The following is a 25,120-nucleotide window of genomic DNA, read 5'->3' on the forward strand; positions in this document are numbered from 1 at the left end:
TCCGGGTTCAATTCTGGCCGGGGGCACATGCCTGGGTTGCGGACTTGATCCCCAGTAGGGGGCATGCAGGAGGCAGCCTGTCAATGATTCTCTCTCATCATTGATGTTTCTAGCCCTCTCTCTTCTTCTCTAAAAATCAATAAAAATATATTAAAAACAAAACAAAACAAAAAACATATCTTAGGGTGAGGATTAACAAATACATGCATAAATAATTGTTTTAAAAAGGCATCATATCATACTATCTTCCAGAGGCTGTCTAAGTGAAAATGTGGTCTCTGTCCAGCTGGTGTGGCAAAGTGGACTGAGCATGGTCCTATGCACAAAGAGGTCACCAGTTTGATTCCTGGTCAGGGCATAAGCCCGGGTTTTGGGCTTGATCCCCAGTAGGGGGCGTGCAGGAGGCAATCAATCAATGTTTCTCACTGATATTTCTATCTCTCTTCCCCTCTCCCGTCCTCTGAATACAATAATCTGGTGAACCATCATTAGAAAGCAGTAGTTAAATGCATTCAAATAATTTTCAATTTGCTTTTTATCTGTCAACAATAAATTACTTAATTATGTACCAAAAATAACTGTTTTAAAAATGCTGATCTAAAGTCACTTTCTTCCTGGCAGAAATCAAAGAATTAAAAGTCAAACTGGGTAAAAAATTATGTGACATAATGCATTCCATATATCTATAGATATATGTAATTGCATTGTTGGCCCCACCATTCCTCATAGAACTGAAAAAAGATGACTTGATTGTAACACAAGAAAAGACAGTATTAAATAACACTGCAGGAGGTCTCATTTCAACCTTGAATGATTGCACAACTTATCCTCATATGTCAAAACAAGGAGAAAGCAGTAACTCTTTCCTCAGAGTTGGCAACAGACATTTTCTGATGAAAGAGATCAAAAGTGCCTAAGATACTCCCACAACATTCACCTGGTTTGATATAAAAATGAAGTTTTCATACCTTTGCATTTAACAGCATGAAGAGTACATGGTCAGGGGTTGCCTGGGCTCGCCACTGTAATATCTCTGCCAGAAATTGGTGCTAAAGTCACAAAGCAGAAAAAAGAATCAGGTTCAGCAACCTTTGAAAAGTTGGATAACACACCTTCCATCTGCTATGTGAAGTTCAAGTTTGGTCCCTGACCTGTTTGTAAAAATCAGCACTTCTGGAAACTTACCTTCCTCACTAAATCATTCTCTTCAATTTGCCCGAGATCCCTTCCTGCAGCTTGTGCTATGCGTTTTCCAGCAACCAGATTCCCAACCATCACAGAAGCAGGGCCTACACCTGTAAGCAAAGGCAAAATTCAGCTATGGAGATGGTAATTCAAGTTACAGGCTACAATATACTTTTAGACCAACCAAAACTGGTTCAAATAATTGAGCATTCTCCTAGGGACTGGGAACACAGGAGCAAACAAGACGAAGAACTTGAATTCTAGTGGGGAAAGGCAACTACTAAGCACATAGACAAATAAGTACAAAACAAAATAGGCCCACAGGAATTGGGGAATTGGGGGGACGGAGGAGAGCAGGTGGGTATAGGGAAGTTTTTACTCTGAGGAGGTGACGGTTGCAAATGCTCCAATCACAACACAACCCTAAAAGCGAGTTTATCAGTAATGAATATCTGATCTGGAAAGAAATCTGCTTTCTACGAGAACTGAGAGTGAGTTAGTTCATCCGGAACATCAGAAATGCTTTACTGAGAGTGAATAACAACTAGATTACGGGATATCTATAAGACAGCTAGCCTGGACTCCTCAAAAACGTCCACATCTTGAAGACAAAATATGGCTGGGAACTTCCAAATTAAAGAACATGTCACCCACAAAGGACTTGTATGCATGCATATAAGCCAAACCAATGGACATGGACAACAGGGGGATGAGAGCATGGGGGGCGGGGGGGAAGGATGGGGGTTAATGGGGGGGAAGGGGATGAGGACACATTTGTAATACCTTAACTAGTAAAGAATTTAAAGATAAAACAAACAAACAACAACAACAACAACAACAACAAGAACATGTCACCCAAAGGCAATTCGTGACCTTCGCGGGATACTGGATCTTAAAAAAATCAGCTATAACAAGCAAGTGGAGAAATCTGATTATGGACTGTGTACTATTAGATGAAAGCATTATATTAAGGTTAAATTTATTAATAGGATAATGGTTGATTAGGAAAATTTTGGGAGAATGTTTTTGTTCTTTGGAGATACATTGCTGAAATACTTAGGGGTGAAGGGCCATGATGTCTGCGATCCACTTTCAAAGAGTTCACTAAAAAATGGTAACAATTGGTTAATCTAGAAGATGGTAATCGGGTGACCATTATACTATTCTTTCAACTTTTCCGTAGGTTTGACACTTCAAAGTAAAAAGAGAGCCTGGCAGGTGTGGCTCAGTGGTTAAGTGTCAGCCCATGAACCAAGAGGTCACCAGCTCCATTTCCAGTCAGGGCACATGCCCGGGTTGCAAGCTTGATCCCCATAGGGGGCATGTAGAAGGCAGCCATCAATCGATTATGTTCCTCATCTATGTTTCTATCTCTATCACTCTCCTCTCTCTCTAAAAATCAATTTAAAAATTTTAAAAAATTAATAAATAAAAAGGGAGAACTCCCCCCCCGCCCCCCGCCCCCCGCCCTCTTTTAAGAAAAAGGTGCTAGTGTTCTTTATGCCTTTCTTGGTGGGTTGGTCACTTAAAGATTAAGACTCTACTGAATCAAACTAAGAAAATGGCTAAAAGATAACAAAATGTATTGTCAGTTGAGTTTTGATTAATGGTGATGCTATGCTTAGATTAATATTAAATATCTTTTATTGCCAAAATCTGTTGCTCTTGAATATATTGAAGCAGTTGGAAAAAAAATCACTTAAATCATAGAAGCACTTTAAAATATTTGGAAAAGCTGGGTAAAGGATACAGGGAATTCTTTGCATTATTTGGCAATTTTTGTGTGAAATTACTTCAAATAAAACATTTAAAAATTTAAATTGAATAAAAAAATTCAAAAAGTGTAAAGTACCCCAAAACTCTGAGTGCTGAACACTTTTTCTTTTAAATCTTTATTGTTGAAAGTATTACATAGGCCCCTGTTTCCCCCATTGACCCCCTCCAGCCCCCCCTGCCTCTGCCCCTGCCCCTCACCACCCCACTGTCTGCGTCTATGGAGTGCTGAACACTTTGTTTACAGAAGTGCCTTACTGCAATTTTAAGTATAATATGCAAAATTCCTTCCTAAGAAACTGCATAATAAGTTACAGATATCATGTTGGAGAGGTTTTTCTATAGGCAGGGCCCTGCAAATTTGACTGTGTTAGTTGCCCAATCCTGTATTCACATGTAATATAATAAAAGTGTGACATTTTTAAAAAGTAAAATTTTCAGAGTTAACTTAAAACAAAAATAATTCAGCAGCAATTTCTTCAGATCCTACTATGTACATTTCTTGAGCCCATGGGTCACAGAAAGTAAAAAGTAACTGAAAGCAGGAGCATCTAGGAGGCTAATTGCTGACATTTTGCTGTACCTGTAAATATGCCTTATTTGCCCACAAAACTCTGTACATTTCCTGTGGCAAAGACCACTAGTCATCAACCCCAATGTCTACTCTCCTCCTTTGCCTTAAAAACAGGCCGCCAGTTTGTCGCCTGGAATAAAGACTATATTCTTTAGTACTGGATAATAATATATAAGAGGAAATGATATATGCAATTTCTAGAAAATATGCTTAAAGGGGGCGGGTATTCCCTTCTTTGCCTTTTCCTCCCACCTGCTGGCTAGAACACAGGAAGGACGGCTGGAGGTCAGGAAGCCTAGGGATGGCTGTGGCAGACCGTTATTTTCTCGCAGCCCTTCCTGTCCGTGCTGTGACTCCATGGGAGGAGTCTACCTCTCTGTTCCACTGACTCTGGGTTGGTCTGATTTGTTTGGGACAATGAAATGTTAGAAGACAGGCCATAAACACAAGTTTTAAAGATGCTTGTGTGATGTGGCTTGCCTTCTTGCTTTTGCCATTTGCTCTGACAAAAATATGGCCCAGGTAGTTGCTGGTCCCATGATGAGGAGACACATGGAATGACTCTAACCCAACTTACAGCTTGAAGCCAAGGCCAGCCAGCTGATCCCAGCCCACAGCTCCACATCCCATGAGTGAAAAACAAATGCTTCTTATTTAAGCCGCTGAGCATTAGGGTTATGTGGTATGCAGCACAGCTACAGTAATAGTTGGCTGATGTAAGACCAGAGCAGAGAGGTGGGAAACTGGAATCACAACGACTGAGGAGCTGCCATCCTAGTCCTGGACTGCCTAGCTCTGCCTTTCCTTTACCTTAGAAAGAGATAAACCTGTCTCCTGTTTAAGTTGCGGTTATGTTTTTCGGAAACTTGCAGCCCAAATCAGTCCTAACACATTCCCATTCTTTAGACAATAGCTCCAACAGATAGGTCTCTCAATGAGATTCCCGCCCCCCCACCACTGCCTTAACACTCATTCCATCTTCCTTTCCCTCTTTTTACCCATCTCAACTCTCTGTATTCTTCTTGAACCCCAACCTGTCATGCGATCCCCACGTCATCTCCAACTCACCTATCCCATGATTTCCAAACTGCTTTGGTCTGACCCATATATATCCCACTTAGATCTTAGCAGGTAATCACAACAGACAGCAAAACACAGAGCCAAACCTAATGCTTTCTTCCAGAAGACAGGTGGATGTTATGCCCATGTGGGCTTAGGAATATATTTCTGAAATAGGTTTTATCATTTAATAAAATTAGGTGAAATCTGGCTAGCAAAAGCAATGTTTTTAGGCAGCTCCTGTGTCTCTAAGTAGCACATTTTAAGCATCTATTATGACACAAATGTTTTGTTAAAGGAATTCTAGATTAAATGCAATTTAAATAGAATTTTACTCACATGACAAATGACTGTAGGACTTCAGTGTAACAGGATTTGAGATGGAGAATGATTGTGTATTTTATACATCTGTCAGATACTTAGGCAGGTAATAAATGTATACTTTTTATACATTTCTTAATTACTAACATACAAACTTCTTGGTTTTAATTGTCCTTTAGAATATTAGCCTCCTTAAACTCTTATTTCCACTAGCAGAAACTAATAAATGTCATATATACTTTAGCTCTACACACACTGTTACTAAGATGAGGTTAGTTGGTGAGCTGACAATAACATCTGGATAAACGGCTGTGATATATGATCTTAGCCACAAGAACCCTGATGTAATAACTATTGCAGAGCATGTTAACATTTTAATATTGTGATAAAAACACCTAGAGAGTCAGAGGCGTACTTGTATTTTGTTACTGAGCATTCATGTTTACTTTTTAGTAAAAGTGGTCTTACAGACATACAATTAAATACCACGCTTCCCTGTCCCTTCCCTATCTTCCCACTGCTACCTTCTCTTCCCAGCACAGATGGAGGCTGATGTGCTGGTGTACATCGTGCGTGTGGCGGCAGCAGGATCTGTAAAGGCTAGTTTTGGGCTCTCATGTTTTAAGGCCTCCAGGAAACCAGGAGCCTCTCATTGACTTCTCAATGAAATGAAAAAGCATCAATAAAACTTAATGATTTCATGTTGGATTGAACTGACAGTTTAACATGACTGACCATCAATCAATTACTCCTGCCTTTAGCCTCCTAACTCAGTGCTATAACCTACGTCTGCTCAGAAATTAGGCAAAAGGGGGAAATTGACTGTTTTGTTTTTCTTTCCCATATGGCAATTCATATACTCTTATTTGCGTTTTGAAGTCAAAGGAATATGGCAAATGCCAAACATGCTATTTACCTGTGCTTACAATTCAGAAAGTTTCAGAATTAAACACTTTTCCCCTCAGAGCTGTTACAGGCCCAGATCAGACACCTAAAGCTAAAAGGAATGAGGGATGACTCTGGGTAAGAGAGTCCCAACAGAAAGGCAGTGTGATTTAGCAATTCAGAGCATGGATTTTAGAGTCAATTAGTGTGACGCTCACCTCTGCCACTATCTGACTTTGGGCACAATTCTTAACTTTCCTGAACTTTACTTTCCATAGCTGAGCACAGAGGTTTAGGATCACATTTGTAAAACATAAAAATTAGCTAATATTTGGTTTTTAGTAGGCACTCAATAAATACTAGCTATCTTATTAAAACCTCCCTGTAAGACTTGCTTTATTCTGCTTCCTAAGTGGGATTCTGAGTGTCTTGACTCCGTGCCTCACAACCCGGGGAAAGGAGGAACACTACTAAGAATTACTTAGGGGAGGGAGCCGACAGGGAGCAAGAGAAGCCGTCCTGCAGGGTCTCAGCCCTCCCTGCTTTCAGTCTGATGATAACTATTCTCGTTACTAACTTTTGTAAAGTCTGATTTTAGAGAAAGAATCATGGGGGGAAAACTCAGCTTCTTGAATTTACAATCTCACCATTACATCTTCAAAGCCAGCGCATTACCTGGTTGCTTTTGCCGGGGTTTTGGCAAATTGGTCACGCATGTATGTGGGCACATGAGGATATTGCACGGATGTAGAGATCCTTCCAGAAAGAGCTGTTTTGTTTGAGATATGTGGATTCCTCCTAGTGGAGTTTTTGGCAATGTATTGGCAGGCACCAGAGCAAGACAATAAACCCCCACTTGATGAATGCTATCAATTGCCTGGAAAAAGAGAAATATTCCGTGAGATTAATTTTACAAAATTCGTTATTCAATTCTAGAATTTTCTTTCTCTATACATTCTATTCTAGCTCTGGAATCTGGAAGATTATTAAGATCCCATATGTCTAAAGTTACCTAATCCGTTCAATGATGGTAGAAGTCAACAGAAGGGCAAGATACTATCTAAAAGGGCAGAGGTAAACATTGACTTGCAAGCCTCAATATGTTGAGTGATAATGTGAAAAACCTAGTAATGTGTTTTGGTTGTTTTAAACAACTTAAAAGGGCAAAAGAATAAACTTAAAAATCAATACTCCTCCAACTACCCTCCTTATCAACCGCAACAAGTGGAAAGTCTGGCAGAGTTCCTAAGTCTCCGGTATCTCAGAGTTACAGAAAGTTAACAAATGTATTACTGCATGTAGCCTTGATTTCCTACTGAACACACCTTTTGGTAAGGTGTCTACTGACTACCGTCCTTAGTTAGGTATTTACTTTATTACATATAGACCTGGAATTAACCACCACTGGGCTCTACCTACCAGGACATATGGTACCCTTACTGTTCTACTACGAATCCAAGTGCTCCAAGCTGCGAAGCTACAGAGACTGCAAAAATAATGCCCTTTTATTTCATGCGCAAATCAGACCCCAAATGACTTTTACAAGAATTTGAATTAGCATAGCATTTTACTCCTATAGCTGCTTTCCAAAAAAGCAACAAATATCTTGGGGAATTTCAGTTTCCTGTGACAGGAAAAAACATAATTCACTACAAGATTAAACCATTATGCCCCAAAGTTCACTGTGAATGAAATAAGCAGTTTATGTGTTTGAAAATATGAACAGTATAAGAAATACCCTCTTTGCAAGTCTGGTTCTTAGCCACCTTTCATAGATCAGCCCAGGCCCACCTTCTTCACAGTCTTTTCTGTTTAGTGTATCTTCAGTAGATATCCTTTCTTTCCCTGATTTCCACTACAAATAGCCTATGTTTTGCCAGCTGATAATTCAGAATCACAGACCCCGAGAATAGGAAGAAATCTTAAAAGTCACCTAGCCCTATCATTCATGCCACGATTGCATCATTTCTACAACATTACAACTACACTGGCAATTAATAAATCCAAACGGCCAAGCTGACCAGTTATGGATGTTGGGAACACTCCCAATGACATATAAGTTGCTATGGCCAGGACAGGCCATGTTTTCTTTAGACCTTTCATTACCCAACCAACACTTACTAAGCCTACTATGATGATGTGCTGGCATAGCTAACAGGTTCTGGGGACTGAGCAGGGAACAAAAGAGATAAAGTCTTGGCCTTCATGGGGCTTATAATATAGTGGATGTAGAAAACAATAAATATAAACATACTTATCCTATCCTAGATGCGAGACGGGCCAGAGCCCTGGAGCCCTCCCCGGCCCTGATCATGCACCAGTGGGGTCCCTCGGCCTGGCCTGTGTCCTATCACAATCCGGGACCCTTGGGGGATGCCGGAGTGCCGGTTTTGGCCCGATCCCACAGGCCAGGCCGAGGGACCCCTGAATTCGTGCATCGGGCCTCTAGTATGGTGATGAATACTAAGTAGAAAAATGAAGACAAGTGAGGGGACAGAGAGTAAAAGGAAATGTCATTTAGTCATCATTTACTGAATGCGGGCACTAAATGCTTCAATTAATTATCAAATTACTATCAATTAATCCTCCTAATAGCTCTGTAATATAAATAATTTTATGCCCGCTTTATAGATTAGGAAATAGGCTCCCTGAGGTTAAGTAATTTGCTTAAAGGCATATATGTGGTAGGGAGTGGAGCTGGCATTCAAATGAAGACAAGTAAGCTCCTTTCATCACTCTAGCCTGCCCCCTCTAGAAACATATCCCTTATACTGAAACCAAATCTTTCCCTTTCCCTAGTGGTTTATGTCACCCAAATCTCTAACTTCACAATAAAGCCCTTTCAAAGTAAGAACAACACCCTATATTTATTTGGATCCCTTGCACTCTACACACCACTTTTAACATGTAGTAAGACTGTAGCTGTTGACAAGTGGATTGATTACTGCCGAAGATGTGTTCCACATATGGACGGTTAAAATTTTTATGGGTTGTAAACACTTCGGAACAAAAAAGTGAAAGAATTTGCTGAGGCAAGTTAATTCAATTCTTTTTGGCAACCTGAGCAGAAAAATACTATGTGGTCCACAAGGAGAAAAGGTATTAACTATCTAGTTTTGTTAATAGCACCCAGCATATTTAAGTAGTGATTGGCAAGAAAAAAATAAGGTAGTAGAACTAGTCCACCAAAGAAAATGTCAGGCACTGGTTGCTGCCACCTTTGACAACAAAGCTCACCTGCAGCACCCGGCTCATCCACTGGAAACTATCTTCCTCGGAAGCATCAGGTCTTTGTTCCGCAACCACCACAATGCGCTCATCATAAAATACAGACACAGAAAACACAGCAATTCTAAGAGAGACAGATCAAACACATCAGGACTCCCTTCACAGCCAGCCCTGTTTACTTTGCTCAGTTGGAATACAGAAGGGACATCCCCACCACACTAGCCAAGAATGAGTAGTTTAGCAAGAAAATGTACAATCATTACTATCAAAACGAGGACTCAAAAAACACGTATTAAGCACCACTGTTGTGAATGTTGGGACACAGTGATAAATAAGACAAAGGCCCTGTCTTCATGGAGTTTGCATATCAGAGAGACAGAACAAACAAATATAATGTCATGTTGTCATATACACTAGGAGAAAACTGAGGCAGGGTGAGGGGGTGGAGTGGTGTACTATGAAGGCAGGTGGCTGGGGAGTGCTTTCCTGAGGAGTGGACACTGGAGCAGAGACCTGAATGAAGTGAGGACGCGAGCCACGCGGAGGTCTGGAGGAAGAGGTTTCCTGGCAGAAGGAACGGAAAGCGAAAAGGTTCTGAGGTAGGAACGAGCTTGGCAGGTTTGAAGAACAGCAAGAAGGCCAGTGTGCCTGAAGCAGAGTGGTGAAGCAGAGAGCGGTGGGGAGAGGTCAGAGCCAGGCCAGGTGGTCACAGAGGACCTGGCAGGCCAAGGGGAGGGGTGTTTTAAGAGAGGTCTCCGCTCAAACGTGCCTTACTAGTAAGGCATTCCCAGACCACCTAATAGAACTGGCAAGCACACCCCCACCCTCTTTTTTTTTCTGCATAGCATTTGTCATCATCTCTATTTCCCTATGTGGTTACCGTCTGTTTCCCCCAATGAGAATGTGGCTTCACAAGGCCTGTTTTGTTCAACACCACATTGTGAACATCAAGAACAGTGGCATACAGTGGGCACCCAATAAACAGCTGTAGAATGAATGCATGAAATAATGGGAAGTCATTGAAGAACTGAATACCCACACACCTGACCGTCTCCCTTCCTTCCTTTCATCCACACATATTTACTGAACACCCTCTGTGTGCCAGGTGCTCTGCTGAGTGTTATGGGTATAGCTGTGACCAAAGTCAGGTCTAGTGCCCCACAGAGTTTACATCTCATAGGAAGCTACACCATGACAAAAACTACACATTTCTATTGGTTTAATTCCTTTTTCCTCTTCAAATACTAAAGGGACACCAAGATTGCTTTAAAACATATAACCATGATTGTAAACAACCGAACAGGACATCCATTATTCAAATATGTACCAAAAATCTTTCCTTCAATTAATAAGCAAAGAAAAAAAGGTATCTAATTGACTTCAGCCATGGAATTTGAAATTGGTCCTTAAGTGCTATGCCAACCTCTGTGTTAAAATGATATAATAAATTAGAGATGAGTAAGAGAAACAATTCTTAGATGTAAAACTCCTACAAAGTAGCATCTTTCTCAATTAGACTGAATGGGACTACTTCTGTATTGAAGGAATGTAGGAAGTCCAACATTTTAGAATCCTCCTCAGTCCTCAACAAATAGTGACAATTAAAAACTGAAACACAAGGATATCATTATGTCTTATTTCTCTCAATTACAGCCAAAGAACCAGACATTTTAAGACAAATATTCAAAGCTTGGTTTCTGCTAGGCTTAACCCAAAATAACCCAATCACTTGAAAGAGAATCTACAGAATACAATCAAATCACCTGATATATTTAGATTCTACTGAAAATGTTAACATTTGAACTTTGCACTACTCACCTTCCTCTATAAACAGTCTTTATTGATTCCACAGCCAATCCGGTAGCAACAATGTCATCAGCATTATGTCTTCGACCACTAACCATGAGTAACCCGTCCATTTTTCCAACCACAAACACCAAGCTGCCCTGAAAGATAATAGTGATTTACTTTGATTTCCATAATTTAAATAGTAAAACAAACATTTTACTTCTGCCTTGAAATAAATCTCATGAAAAATATAAGAAACAATACCAAACTTTATGGATTCTGAGAAAATATTTCACATCACAGCATCTTGGAAATCAGTGGGAAAAAACCTGTGGTATCTTACAATTAATGGGGTCTTAAGAGAATCTATTCATATTTATTCTTATAAGAAAGCAACTAGGATGGCATACAAGCATAGTTTATTTTCCCAGTCATGATTATGTATTAATTTATTTTCTGTAACTATTCATGGGATGGATGCAGAGAATAAAAATGTTGTCAATTAATACTGGAATTAGGAAGAGATAAAAATAGTTTTGATGTTAGAATGACTGTTTCAAGTTTATAAGGGTGATGCTTTTTCCATCTGGCAAGATCACAAACAGGCTAATAAGGAAAGGTCAAAGGAAGACTGCAGGAGTTTGTCCTCTGCAGTAAGATGACAGAGCTGCAGGAAAGGATGCTGTTAATGCCCTAAAAGCACCACTGCCTAAATAATTTTATTTGTTATTTAATATTATTATCAATAATTCCCCAGACCCACTTGCAATAAATTAACTTTTTCCATTCACTACAGAATTCCTAAATTTCTTGTAAAATTTACTTATATTCACTATCTAGTTGTCATCTCCATGTGAACATCCCTCACTGGCTGACTGGGCACAATGCAGAGCCATACACTGACCGGGTATGTAAGTATGACATAACCTCCAGTCTCAAGAAGTCACTGGTCCGTCTCAGAAAACAGAAGAGAACCATGCATTTCCAACACAGTGTGAAAATGCTAAGGTGGAAATAAAGAAAATGAGAGAGGCACTGGTCTCCTACATCCGTTTCTTCATTTCTTTCACACTATCAGAATTTTTAGCTGGGCACAGCTGATCAAAGTAAGGATGGCACTTCACCCTCCCTTGCAGCTAGGTGGGCCACTTGGCTAGTTGAGAACAATAGGAAGAGATAAAAATAGTTTTAATAAGTGGAAGTGTTGTCAGCAGCTTCAGGGAATCTTCCTTACAAGAGAATAGGACTGTACCCTTTCCTCTCTCCTGCTTCCTGGAAGGCAGGTGTGATGGCTGGAGCTCCATCTTGGACGTCAACAGTGCAGAGGTAAGCTACAAGGATCTAGGTCCTTGAGAACTTCTTGGTGCTGCCCTGGCTGGTTTCGCTCAGTGGGTGGAGCATCGGCCTACAGACTGAAGGGTCCCAGGTTTGATTCCTGCCAAGGGCACATGCCCGGGTTGTGGGCTCAATCCCCAATAGGGGACGTGCAGGAGGCAGCCAATCAATGATTCTCTCTCATCATTGATGTTTCTAACTATTTCCCTCTCCCTTCCTCTCTGAAATCAATAAAGATATATTAAAAAAAAAAAGAACTTCTCGGTGCTGAGTGAGGAAGTCAAGACAATAGGTGTAGACTTCTCTTTCTAGAAGAATGATTCTCTTAGAGGTATTCCCTTCCCCCCACCATTCCCCATGAATATTGGGAAAGAACTATAATAAAATTATATCTTTGCCCTGACCGGTTTGGCTCAGTGGATAGAGCGTCGGCCTGCGGACTGAGTGGTCCCAGGTTCGATTCCGGTCAAGGGCATGTACCTTGGTTGCGGGCACATCCCCAGTAGGAGGTGTGCAGGAGGCAGCTGATTGATGTTTCTCTCTCATCGATGTTTCTAACTCTCTATCCCTCTCCCTTCCTCTCTGTAAAAAATCAATAAAATATATTTTTAAAAAATTATATCTTTTCTTATATAACTTAAACCATAAAGAAGAGAAGCGAGAGTAAGGAGGTAATTAGAGACAGAAGGAGGTATATGGGCCTAACTATGATAAGGAATAACTATTACTTATAAAGTAAAATCCAAACTTCCCATTATGTCATGCAAAGCCTTCCTTGCTGGCTCATGAAACTAGCTATAAGCTCTTTGAAAACAAGTTTCAGGTCCTAATTGTCTCTACAAACCCAGTGACTCTAAATACCATGTGCTGGAAAACAAATTGCTTTCATTCAAAGAATTTACTATTATACAAGTTCTATTGCTGATAATCTGTATGAAAATGCTTTGTACACTATTTATTATGGTTTCCCTTTGCTATTAAAGCAAACAGCACACTTATAACTTATTGACGCATATTAACACATTAAGCCCCATGTTAGTCACCGGTGACTGACACTATACTTTCCGTCTGGAAGACAAACCAGGCTGGGCGCTTAACGTGTTAATCAAATCAAAGAAGGGTAGCAAGAGTAAGTAAAAAGAGTTTTGAAAATAAAAAAAAAAAGTCTCAATTTGGAGGAGTCAATGAACTTGGGTAACAGAAACAATAAACTTTAACGCATTTATTACATTCGTATAGAAAATGCTTTAAATATAAGTAAGCGGCCCTATAACACTCTTGGATTAATCAGAATTTGTTCTGTTCTGTGGATCAAAGTCCAAATATTTGAATAAGATGCATCAAAACAAACATGAAAACATCACTTACGGGCCCTACAAACCCCAGCAATCCTGATCGGATGAATGGCACATCCCCAACAGGAGAGCCTGCAGAATTCACTGGAATTACCTAAAACACAGAAAAAAATAAAGTGACAATCTGAGATTTTAATTTAAAAATGTATTTAAGAACCTCTCATGCATGTGGGATCTCTGCCTTTCATGTATGCAGGGTTCCCATACTTGTGCATATATTAAGTTTGGTATTTTCTCTTGCAAAAAATATGTATTTGTTTTAATTGGTTTGTGAGAGAAAGAGGGGAAGAGAAAGAAGGAGGGAGAGAAGGAGGAAAACAGAGAGAGAATAGGAAGGGAAGGGAGGGGAGGAGAAGAGACAGATAGACATTGATTTGTTGTTCCACTTATTTATGCATTCATTGGTTGCTTCTTGTATGTGAAGATACACTAACTAACAGAACTACTTGAGTTACCTGGCTAGGCTGTTTTGGTTTTTCAAGTCTTTAAGTGTTTTTGTTTGTTTGTTTGTTTGTTTGTTTTTTGTTGTTGTTGTTTTTTTTTAGTTACATACAACAAGTAACACATACTAATATTATGTAAATAGTGAATACAGGAATATTACCCCCCTTAAGAGATAACAATCATTTACAATTTATTGTTCATCTCTCTGTATTTTTTTTATATTATTAAGAAATTTTTTTTAAAGGGATCATATGACATATACTGCTTTGCAACTTGCCTTTTCACATAACATATCTTGGATACCTTTAGAAGTTGGTAATAGTCTATATGGCTCCCTTTGTACAATAGTTCTGTAAAATACCATTGCACAGAGGACAGCGTGGCATAGCCGTTGGAGTCAAATGTAAGTCAATACCTGGCTCTGCCACTTACTAATAATGTGGATCTTGGGCAAGTTCCTGGACGTTCCTAAACCTCTGTTTCTTTTGCCATAAAATGAAATTCCCAATGCCTCTCACACACAAGCTTACAGTAAAGATTAAGGGAATGTAAACAGATTTGCAGACATCAGCACAGTGGCTGGTCCAGAGTGAGTACTCAGGAAACTATTAGAATTAGCAGTTATCAGAAAGTAACCAGTCTGTATAGCTGTGTAGGCCAACTAATTTTTCACTATTACAAGCAGTGCTATACTGAATACTCCTATACACATTTTTGTGCATTGGAATAAGAAGCACAAATCTTTTCAATTTTAACAGACTATCTTTACAAAACTGTTATATCAGTTACATTCCCCCAATAATATATGAGAATGTCTGTTTTTCCTGTACTCTAACTCATACTACACCTTATCAATTTTTCCAAACTTTGCCAATCTGGTAGGCAAAAACAAACAAACAAACAGACAAAAAACAAAGATATCCCACTGATATTTACACTGTATTTCTTTATTAGTAATATGGATGGATTTTCTTTCCTTTGTTTATTGGTCATTTGTATTTTACAAATAGCTTGTTCCTGTCTCCTGTTTATTTGCTCTATTTGACTGGTGTTTTCTCTTTAATTTTTAAGATTTTTAAAAAATATATAGAGAACAATTATAATAAGAGCTAACATTTATTATGCTTATTATTGTGCCAGCCACAGGACCAGCTGTTTTATAGTTAATCCTCAAGGCAATCTTATGAAACAGGATTATTATTTCCATTTTACAGATGGGAATGTAGGACACAGAAAGTTTCATCTGCCTCAAATCAAACAGCTAATAAGTGGGGGCAATGGAAAATTAGCTCTCTGCTTACCATAGGTGCTAAAAAGTTTTCAGGAGCTTATTTTTGAAATACACTTTTATTTTCTGACCAGTCATTATTACTAGGTCTTTCGTCCTAGTAAAATGTTAACCACGTTGAAAAATTCTTCAGGGTTTACATATAAGATTCCAGTGAGAAAAATATTAGAAATTTAATTTGCAAACCCAGGCAACAGTTTTCTCCTTTTTTATTTAGGATTTTTATTCTACTTCACTATCATTAAATTTATACTGCAGATTTCAAAATTTCTTCATTACTATGGACCTAGCAGTTTGATATTAAGTCTAAGAATTTTGATCAGGCAGTTGTCCTTGTAGGAAAGGCAATATAACCAAATATCATCAGTATCTTCTAACACTGCTTGAGAATCTTGTTTATATAAGGCAAATGCAATAGAAAAATTCAGGTATTCAAAATATATATAGCCCTGGCCAGTGTTTCTCAGCGGTTGGAGCATTGGCCCATGCAGCAAAGGGTCACGGGTTCGATTCCCCACCAAGGACACATACCTGGGTTGCAAGTCCAATCCCCAGCCATGTTCCCCAGGTAAGTTCGGGGGGCAACCAACTGATGTGTCTCTCTCACATCGATGTCTCTCTCTTTTCCCCTTCCTCCCTCTATCCTTCCTTCCACTCTCTCTAAATATCAATGGAAAAAAATATCCTTGGGTGAGGATTAACAACAAAAAAAAGAAATACATGTAGTCCAAACACTTTTAAAATAAAAGAAATAAGGTAAGATTTAAATTAGTGACATGTATATACACTCAGCAGAGGTAATTAGTCACCTGAAGAGTTTACGAAAGTCTACTCCTATTAAGGTGACTTGGTCTTAACGTTTGACGGTAGGGCAAGAATATAGCAGTAACAATGACGATGACGGTAATAACTGACAGACATTTAATAATTTACGTTATACCATTTTAGGCCGTGTAAATACAAATGATGGTGAGCTCAGGAATTCTAAATTTTTTTTTCAAATACCACACCATTTACATAGATAACACTCTCCCATCAGCTACATCTAACACTACTTAATTATATGCACTGATTTTCAAATGGGATGGTAGATAGATGTGCCCTGCCATATTGAGAACCAGTAGTCTAAATTATAAAAAAAGGAAGCTTGAAGAACTGAAATTGGTTGTGGTCATATAAGCCCTATCTAGTATGAAAGGGACATGGCCCATAAACTGGAGTTCTCTGTTCCCTAAAAGGTACCCTGAGGTAGGTTAATCCCAATGATAAAATACAGACAATTAATTATGCTTGTTCTGATTTCCAGGCTCACCAGGCAAATTTTCATTACAATTTTGATTTCACATGCAGAACGGCCTGCAGGAAAGCAATGTGGTAGTTACACTGGAATATGAGCTGTTTGAGGAGCTCTGTTTGTTTATTCTCTTGATGTGCTCCAAACCTCTAGAATGGTGCCAGACACATAGAAGGTGCTCAATAATACTTGTCTCACTGAAAGTTTGAATGATAGGAGCAATCTGCCCGTGACAGAACAGTTCTTCATTTTTTCTTAGTGACCTGACATTCTGGTTTACATCCGTCTTTGTGAGCTCAGTTCACTTGAGTCTACACTTAAGAGATGGATTCTCACTATATTCTGTTAAAATTAAATATTTGGGCTTATAAAGTTCAAACCATGGCATATTCACCAAAGGAATTTTTGTAAGGCCTCTTATTTATTAACTTATTAATTTAACAGTAGCACTTCCTGTGTGCCAGGTGCTGCTCTAAGCACTTTATAAACATTAACTCACTTAGTTCTCAAAACAATCCTATGATGTAGTTACTATGGTTACTCATTTTAAATATAAAGAAATTGGGGCACAAAGAGGTTAAGCAACTCACCTAAAATCAGCTAGTGAGTGGCAGAGTTAGGATTTGAACTAGGGCAGCCCAGCTCTAGAGCACATACTTTCAACCCACTATATTATGCTATTTCCCATGAACCAAGTCATCTGCCCTAGTGACACCCTCACCAAACATTTTCCTGGCAACATTTTAATTTCATGTACCTCAAAGGTATTTTTGGTCACACCAGCAAGCCCAAAGTACATCATGCCCCCTGTTCTGGAGCTGACACAGATCTCTCCAATTTCGTCAGTTCTGCAGAGCTGGGGAGGTCCATCAGGTCTCACGATGCACATCATCCCTAGTGCACAGAAAACACAGTCAAGAAGCAGAGGCCCTGGAAAACCTATGCTTCATCCTTGTGAAACCAGGAAAGTTTTGTATTTAGTGAGTGGCACTGAGTAAGAATAACCAAAGAAAAATGTTAAAAATAAACCAGGAATTACATAGGTTTATTTGAAATTTCCATCTTTAAATACCATCTACTCTGATGATACACAAATACTTTTTTTTTAAATTCAGCAAAACAACAACAGCAACAAAACATATAACAGATGCGGACTGAAGCTTTTAAAGACAGTGACATTGAAAATGACTGCAAAGTCCAAAGAAACAGGTGAATTAATTTCCCTCGAGGCAGATCAAACTCAAAACACTCATGGAAGCAGTGTGTTCTTCCTGCCAGTCCCAATGGCTTGGCAATTACGGCAAAAACCAACTTTAATATCTCTTGGACTTCGCTTTCCATGGGAAAGCGAACAGCTGTAATTAGCATCCACAATTAAATCACATGACACTGCTGGGAGGTAAGTATAATCAGATTTACTTAACTGTTAGAAAGGCTTTGAGAAACTAAGTGACTAAATTTTGAGTTCCTGGTTTTGGATCCCGTATTTTATCAGCCTCTACTATATCTAATGAAAAATCTTTGTGGAAAAGCAAATGATATTCCTGAGAACTCACCACCAGGCATGACATGTCCCACATCCTGGACTGTTAGTGCTGAGTTTTTATCTTCAGTATTGACCCGTATTACCCCATAGCTCAATCCATTCATTGAGAGAATGGCCCTTCCCGGCAGAGGGGCCCCTGGAACTCCAGGCCTGAAAACAAAATACACTCATCAAATTTGGCAAATAATGGAGAAAAATATGAGTACGTAGGAAAGCAAATTTCCTCCAGCTAACACACACACACACACACACACACACACTTTTTCAAAGCATGGTCAATTTTCATTCAGGTGGAAAAAGTACATTTAATCAGATGTTAAGAATATATTGATCTTGGGTATACTACAAATGTACTTTGCATATGCAAGCCACAATCAAGAATAGCCTATTTCTAGTCTAAGATACTGAGGATTCTGAAGAGCAAAACAACACAGAAAAAGAACCAATTCAAAAAAATGAGATGAGACTAATTAAACTTTCAGACTACCAGTTATACTTAGTGCAGGAGTGGGAAGAATAAACGAGATGCTTCAGACTGCTTTACAAAGTCATTTTCACTTTTAGACTTACGAAGCAGAAAATTAGTTAACGCCCCTTGTCACTGCCTGGTAAATTTTGCACATTTGATCGAAGTTGTACATTAAGAGCACTGATGTCCTAAACGATACCTGCGGATCGCGACAGTCATAGCTTCAGCAGAAGTAGCGCATGGACAGATGGCCTCTGGTTTCAGTCCGTGGCTCTGGAACAGACTCAGGAAGGCATCGCAGGATGACACAGACCCTATAAGGAGATGGAACAGGTCAACTTGAAAGCTGACATCGTGGTTTTCATTACTGTAGGAAATGTAAAGAGTGGAGCCAATGCATTTTTTTCTCATGAGAACTCTTACTGTACACCATTAATTCCATCCAAACACTTTACTGTGCCTGTGAAATGGCTGATACATATCAAGGACACGATTTAAAGCTACAACTTGTAATAAAGCTGCTCCTAACGAGCTTCCCAATCAATACAGAAATGCAGAGATGCAGTGTGGCCAGTCTGGAACGGAGCAACGCATCCTGAATAACTATGTTAGCCAGCGCAGTACGAACACTCTGGCTTAGTGCCACCCTCTTCTATGTGATACTCTCCGACTTGTTTCTTATTAAGGTCAATCCCATGTCTGTGTTTTATTATACAGGATGATTAATGTGACTACTGACAAAAATCCAGTATGACAAAGAACATAGTATCTAACATTTTACCTGGTTCTACTGTGTGGAAGCTCAGGATGTTTGTGTTTGTGGGGGAAAGCAGGTGACATGGGGGATCTCTAAAAGCTTTTGCAAACTTGATTTGCTGCTAGGGGGAATTTACATAAAGTGCAGGCACTTGGTTACATCAAGTCACTTTCTTATCATTCCTTTTAGTTACATGATAGAAAAAGGATATAAATGAGTGAGCAAGAAGGAGTGGATTTAAAAGCATATGGATCCGCCTAGTCAGAAGGCTCAGTGGTTGAGCATCAACCCATGAACCAGGGGGTCACAGTTTAATTCCCAGTCAGGGTACATGCCTGGGGTTGCCAGCTCGATCCTTAGTAGGGGGTGTGCAGGAGGTAGCTGATCAATGATTCTCTCTCATCATTAATGTTTCTCTCTTTCCCTCTCTGAAATGAATAAAAAACATATTTAAAAAAATATTTTTACCCATCCATCAAATGATGAACAGATAAAATGTGGTATATCTATACAATGGAATTATTATATGGCAATAAAAAGAAATGGAGTCTGAACACATACTACAATGTGGATGAACCTTGAAAACATTATGGTAAGTGAAAGAAACCTTTCACACAAGAGCAATATGGTATAACTGCCTTTATATAAAATGTCCAGAATAGGTAACTCTACAGAGACAGAAAGTAGAAGTTGCTGAGTAGTAGGGGACAGTGGAGGAGAAATGAGGAGTAACTACTAATGGGTATGAAGTATCTTTTGGGGGTGATGACGGTCTAAACTTAGATCATGGTGATGGCTGCATACTGTGTGAATACACTGAAACTACTAAACTGCACACTTTAATGGGTGCGTTTTCTGGCATATGAATTATATCAAATGACAAACGTTAAGGAAAGAAGAGTCCCCGACCTGCACTCTAGAAGTACTCACAGGGATTTGCTCCATCAGTCACAATTAACATCCGGAGGGAACTCAAGCTCACATCTCTTTGGTCCCGATGTGCCATCATAGCCCAGTGCAAGTCTCGACATTTTACTAAAGCGACCTTGGCTACAAATTCAGAAGGGATAAAGTTAACACACACATACATGCTAAATTAGGTAGATATTTAAGATACTATCATAAAAACTTTTAGTCATTTTAGGGATCATGATTTTCACTTAGAGAAAATAAAGAAGGTTTCAAAGAACGTGTGCCCGGTGCTCTGAGGCAGCAGTGACTAACTGGACACACACTGTTTGCTCACTGTGACCTGTAGGCAGGACACATATCTTTGCCAAGGAAGCTCTGAACACTGAAGTACTCAATAAATCTGATTCAGGGCTCAAATGCATGCAAATTCATCTCAATTCTTAAGAAAGGACGTCATAAGAGATGAAAATGACAACACACCTAAGTTTAGTAACTGAATTCTAACATTTGTCAAGCCACCAAAGCACAGGACAAGTCTCTAGAAGGGTGACTTGATAATCCCTGAAATCTTAGTTCAAACAGTCACACAGTTAAAGCTCAGATGTTGTGTGTAGCTACCTTTGTGGGCATGTACTCTCTGGACCCAAGAGAGAGGGCAAGTCTTCATAACAGAGTAGGGTACACTAACTGTATGCATCTTATTCATTACATTCTGAAAAGCAAAGAAAAAAAGAAGTAATCAATATTAAATACACATATAGCATTTTAAAACTGAACTGATATCTTGTTAACAATTTTAATCACATGTAATATATACTCAAATACACGCTCTTTGGAAAAAATATGAAATATTAACTTTAATGTTGAAGCCTGATTTGCTCTCTACCCTTAACCCTGGTTCCCTCTCCTCCTCAGAGATAATCACTATCATGAATCTGGCATGTATCCTTCCAGTTCTTTTTCTATGTATTTACATACATAGTTGTCCCCATGGGAACAGAAAGTATTGTTAACATAAAAGGCATCATGCTATACATATATCTGCAATGTACTTTTTTTCACTTAAATTGTTTCAGAGCTAAATCTATGCACATCAGTATGAGATCTACACAATTCTTTTCGAACTGTTGCATAGTATTCCATAGTATGACTACACCACAATTTATTTAGGCATTTCCCTATTATTAGTAATTGTTTTGAAGTTACAAACAAGGTTTCAAGGAACATATTTATACTTCCCTGAGTATATGTACAAGTGTTTCTCTAGGGTAGGTAGGTACAGAAAAGTGGTACTGCTGGGTCACAGGATATCTGCTTTTAAAATTTAACAAATGCTGCCAAGCTGCCCTCCACCCCACTAAGTGCTTTCATCATGCTGGCACTTGCCACGTACCACAAAGGGTTGGGTTACAAAACAATATCAAAGTTTCCCTGTTACTTAGAGGAGGTCCTGCCCACACCTGTTGGGTATTTGAGTAGATAAAGCTGAGTGAGCTGAGAGGGTCATGCAATTTGGTGTCTCCTGTCACCCAAACGAATGAATACACCCAGGACCTCCTGTCCCCAAAAGACCCGGCCCAGCAGAATTGCTAAGTCTCGGTATCTAGGCTGGCCATTTTTCTCACCACCTAAGTGGCCAAAAGAAACCAAGATACCAAAAAAAAGTTAACAATGGTATTAACTTTTTTTCCTCCCTCCCCAAAGTTTCTAGGTATGGTGGCAAACTTTTGGATTTCAGAGAAAGAATGGTATTTATAGCTAATTCTTCATACTTTGTCCCTCTAACTCAGCGGTTCTCAACCTGTGGGTCGCGACCCCTTTGGGGGTCGAATGATCCTTTCACAGGGGTTGCCTAAGACCATCGGAAAACACATATATAATTACATATTGTTTTTGTGATTAATCACTATGCTTTAATTATGTTCAATTTGTAACAATGAAAATACACCCTGCATATCAGATATTTACATTACAATTCATAACAGTAGCAAAATTACAGTTATGAAGTAGCAACGAAAATAATTTTATGGTTGGGGGTCACCACAACATGAGGAACTGTATCAAAGGGTCGCAGCATTAGGAAGGTTGAGAACCGCTGTTCTAACTCCGCACAAGGTGTTCTTAACCTCTGATAAAAAACAAAATAGCACCCCAGCCGGGTAGCTCAGTTAGTTAGAGCATCGTCCCAATACAACAAGTTTGTGGGTCTGATCTCTCGTCAGGGCACAAAGAAGAAGCGACCAAAGAATGCATAAATAAGTGGAACAACAAATTGGTGTTTCTCTCTCTCTCTCAAATCAATAAATTAAAAACAATGGGAAGGGCTTTGGGAATTAGGAAGTATGTACACTCAAGGAATAGGCTCTTATTAATTGGAGGGGTCCTGAGTGAAAAGGGACCCCCTCCTCTTCCCCGATGCTTCATTTTCTACTCTTTCTCAGACTCCTGCAGTATGTAAGGAAGTTGAACAAGATACTTGCAGAGTTCCTTTTCAACTCTAAGATCTTGTACCTCTTTTCTCTCCCTTCCTAATCACCATGCTACATATGGTAGCTTTTCCCACTTGAAATGTCCCCTCTCTCTACCTCCACCACAAAAATATCTCTATGTGGCTAAATCTTAGCCATTTTTCAAAGCCCGACTCAACTGCTACCTCTTCCATAAATATGGCCTTTGTGCCAGAGCTGGGAGGAATTCACCTTTCTCCAACTCCCATAGCACATTACCTGTTCCTCTCTTATGGAAAGCAGCCCACTCTATTCTTTAATTGTAGCATGCAGTCATTCAGTACATTTTGTCCAACGGGAAAGTTAGTTATTACCAACAGTTGCCAAGTTCTAAATATACTTATGTAATCTCAAACATACTTTTAAAATCATAAATACATAGTCATTTTTAGAATCTTTTAGGCTTTGAGCCATCATAGCAGATGTCTTAAAAATTATAGATCCCAAATTTTCCCATTAACTATTATGTGAGGAGTATGCCCAACCACACAATGAAGAAAAAACAGACAGAATTATATTCTCCTTTTTAAAACAATTGCCTTTTGTACTGTAAAATAAAATGCCTCTGGAAAGTATTATTGATCTTTTGGGGCTAAAATTTCAAACAAGCACTGAGAGATGCTCTGGTTACACAGCATGCATACTGATCTGAATCATAAGATTTACACTAAAGGCATTAATTCTGAGTAGCTTACCGCAAACATGCCATGCCACAGCCCAGCATCCTTCTTAAAGTCTAAAACATTTACTACTGTTTCTCCTGAAATAGAAAAAAAGGGGGAGGGGGGAAAGCAAGGAAGTCATCTTTAGTGTTAAGTAGCAAAATCATGTTACTTGCCTCTACTGAACCCCTGGTTTGGTATTTCTATAGAGATCACGAAAAGCTCTGAGTCTTTTGGTTACTGGAGGATCTCCTCAAATTGGCTGGGGGACTGATCCTAGAGTGACATGGCCATGGAAGAGACAATGAGTTCCAAACTCCTTATGACTTAGATACTATCTTCTGAGAGGGAATCCTTTTTTCCTAATCATATAAGGAACTTTGAAAGTTTCACACACATATAAAAATTAGAATTCCTAGAGAGAGAAAATTTGGTACATATATATCTATATGTACCACACACATATACTTCTAAGCATCCTACAGAATACACTTTTGTGTTCTGATTTGTGCTTTTTGGGAGCTGAATTTCTTTGACTCCAAATGTACTGCTGATAGCAACTCTGTCCACTTGGGAAGATGGAGATACCTGACATTCTGCAGCTAATAATAAACAGGTGGTTTTAATTAGTTTTCTATTTCTGCGCTCTAGAAATCATAGTTCACATACTTGGTTTGCCCAGAATTTTAGTTCCTTTAAATTGCAGCATATTTGTGAAAAAGAAGAAAGCCAAAGCAAGCCAAGAATGTGTCTTAAAACATTTCACTCTGAACTTGGTCATTAACTGGAATCCAATCACTGAGCACCCTGCTCCTAGCCACACCACATGTATCTGAAGCTCACAATGAGGGCAGTCATGGGATGAAGTCTGACCTTCAGAATAATTGCAGGCCTGGGACAGAGCTTGGCAGTGAGACAACATTGCAAGGCGGGACACCGTGACTCCCATTACACTCCCTTCTTTGCTTGTTTTATACTAGAAAACAAAAACACAAAGAAACAAAAACATGAGAAACACAATAAAATGGGTTATTTCAAATGACAGAACTGGAATCCTGAAACAAAAGGATAAAGCCAGGCTAATGGGCTGAATTTAACATGCTTCATATGAACATTTGAGGCTGTGCCCTTGGGCCTCAAATTCTAATCACACAAAGATAGGATTGGAAATGGCAAAGCTCAAGAAAAGTATGTGTGAAAAATCCTTAAAAGTTTAATTAGTCACAAGTGTGAAGTGGCTGTTAAAGAAGCTAAAACAAACAAGCGAGTGAGCTGCACTGAAGGAGCACAGCATCAAGTGCAGGGCAAGCACAGCACTGCACAGCTAAAGGTGCACAAGAAGCTGTTTGGGAGGGGAGACCTACAAACGGCCTGTTCACTCCTACAAATCAATTAACTATAATTCTGCTTTTACCTCAATGCTCCAGCTATTTCCCCTCCTCATTTCTCCAGTCTCTCGCACCCGAGCCCCCCTCCCTCCCAGAAACAGAAAAATATCTCTGCCAGTTTCTTTGCCAGGAAATCATTTCTTAAAACTCTGTACTTCTCCAAGTCTTTTGTAACTTTCTTACATGGCAAGGATCGTGTCTTACATGTCTTTCTCTTGAATGTGTATTTACGTTAAAAATAATTAGAATAGAAAGCCACTATAAGACATTTTACAAGCCAAAAGATGGAAATCTAACGAAGTAGGAGGATCTCCTAATATTAAAATTGCAAAAAAGTTAGTTGAAGTTTG

At 39.2% G+C, this 25,120-nt stretch overlaps 1 protein-coding gene across 1 annotated transcript in view; it reads right to left on the bottom strand.

Annotated features, from left to right (window-relative positions):
* The window catches only part of DIP2B (disco interacting protein 2 homolog B), a 226,716-nt gene that overhangs the window by 26,992 nt on the left and 174,604 nt on the right, over nt 1–25,120 (bottom strand). Inside the window, exons 13-25 of the mRNA XM_070410244.1 lie at nt 24,256–24,358; nt 23,416–23,480; nt 20,832–20,925; nt 20,232–20,351; nt 18,744–18,858; nt 18,086–18,225; nt 17,287–17,423; nt 13,517–13,597; nt 10,844–10,971; nt 9,035–9,149; nt 6,473–6,674; nt 1,186–1,295; nt 969–1,049 (exon numbers count right to left, since the gene is read on the bottom strand). Of these exons, the coding sequence (XP_070266345.1) occupies nt 969–1,049; nt 1,186–1,295; nt 6,473–6,674; nt 9,035–9,149; nt 10,844–10,971; nt 13,517–13,597; nt 17,287–17,423; nt 18,086–18,225; nt 18,744–18,858; nt 20,232–20,351; nt 20,832–20,925; nt 23,416–23,480; nt 24,256–24,358 (1,491 nt within the window). The remainder of the gene's footprint in view (nt 1–968; nt 1,050–1,185; nt 1,296–6,472; nt 6,675–9,034; nt 9,150–10,843; nt 10,972–13,516; nt 13,598–17,286; nt 17,424–18,085; nt 18,226–18,743; nt 18,859–20,231; nt 20,352–20,831; nt 20,926–23,415; nt 23,481–24,255; nt 24,359–25,120) is intronic.

The sequence above is a fragment of the Myotis yumanensis genome, unplaced genomic scaffold, assembly GCF_028538775.1.
Source record: "Myotis yumanensis isolate MYYU_CA2020_CCGP unplaced genomic scaffold, mMyoYum1.0.hap1 SCAF_3, whole genome shotgun sequence".
Classification (NCBI taxonomy): Eukaryota; Metazoa; Chordata; class Mammalia; order Chiroptera; family Vespertilionidae; genus Myotis; species Myotis yumanensis.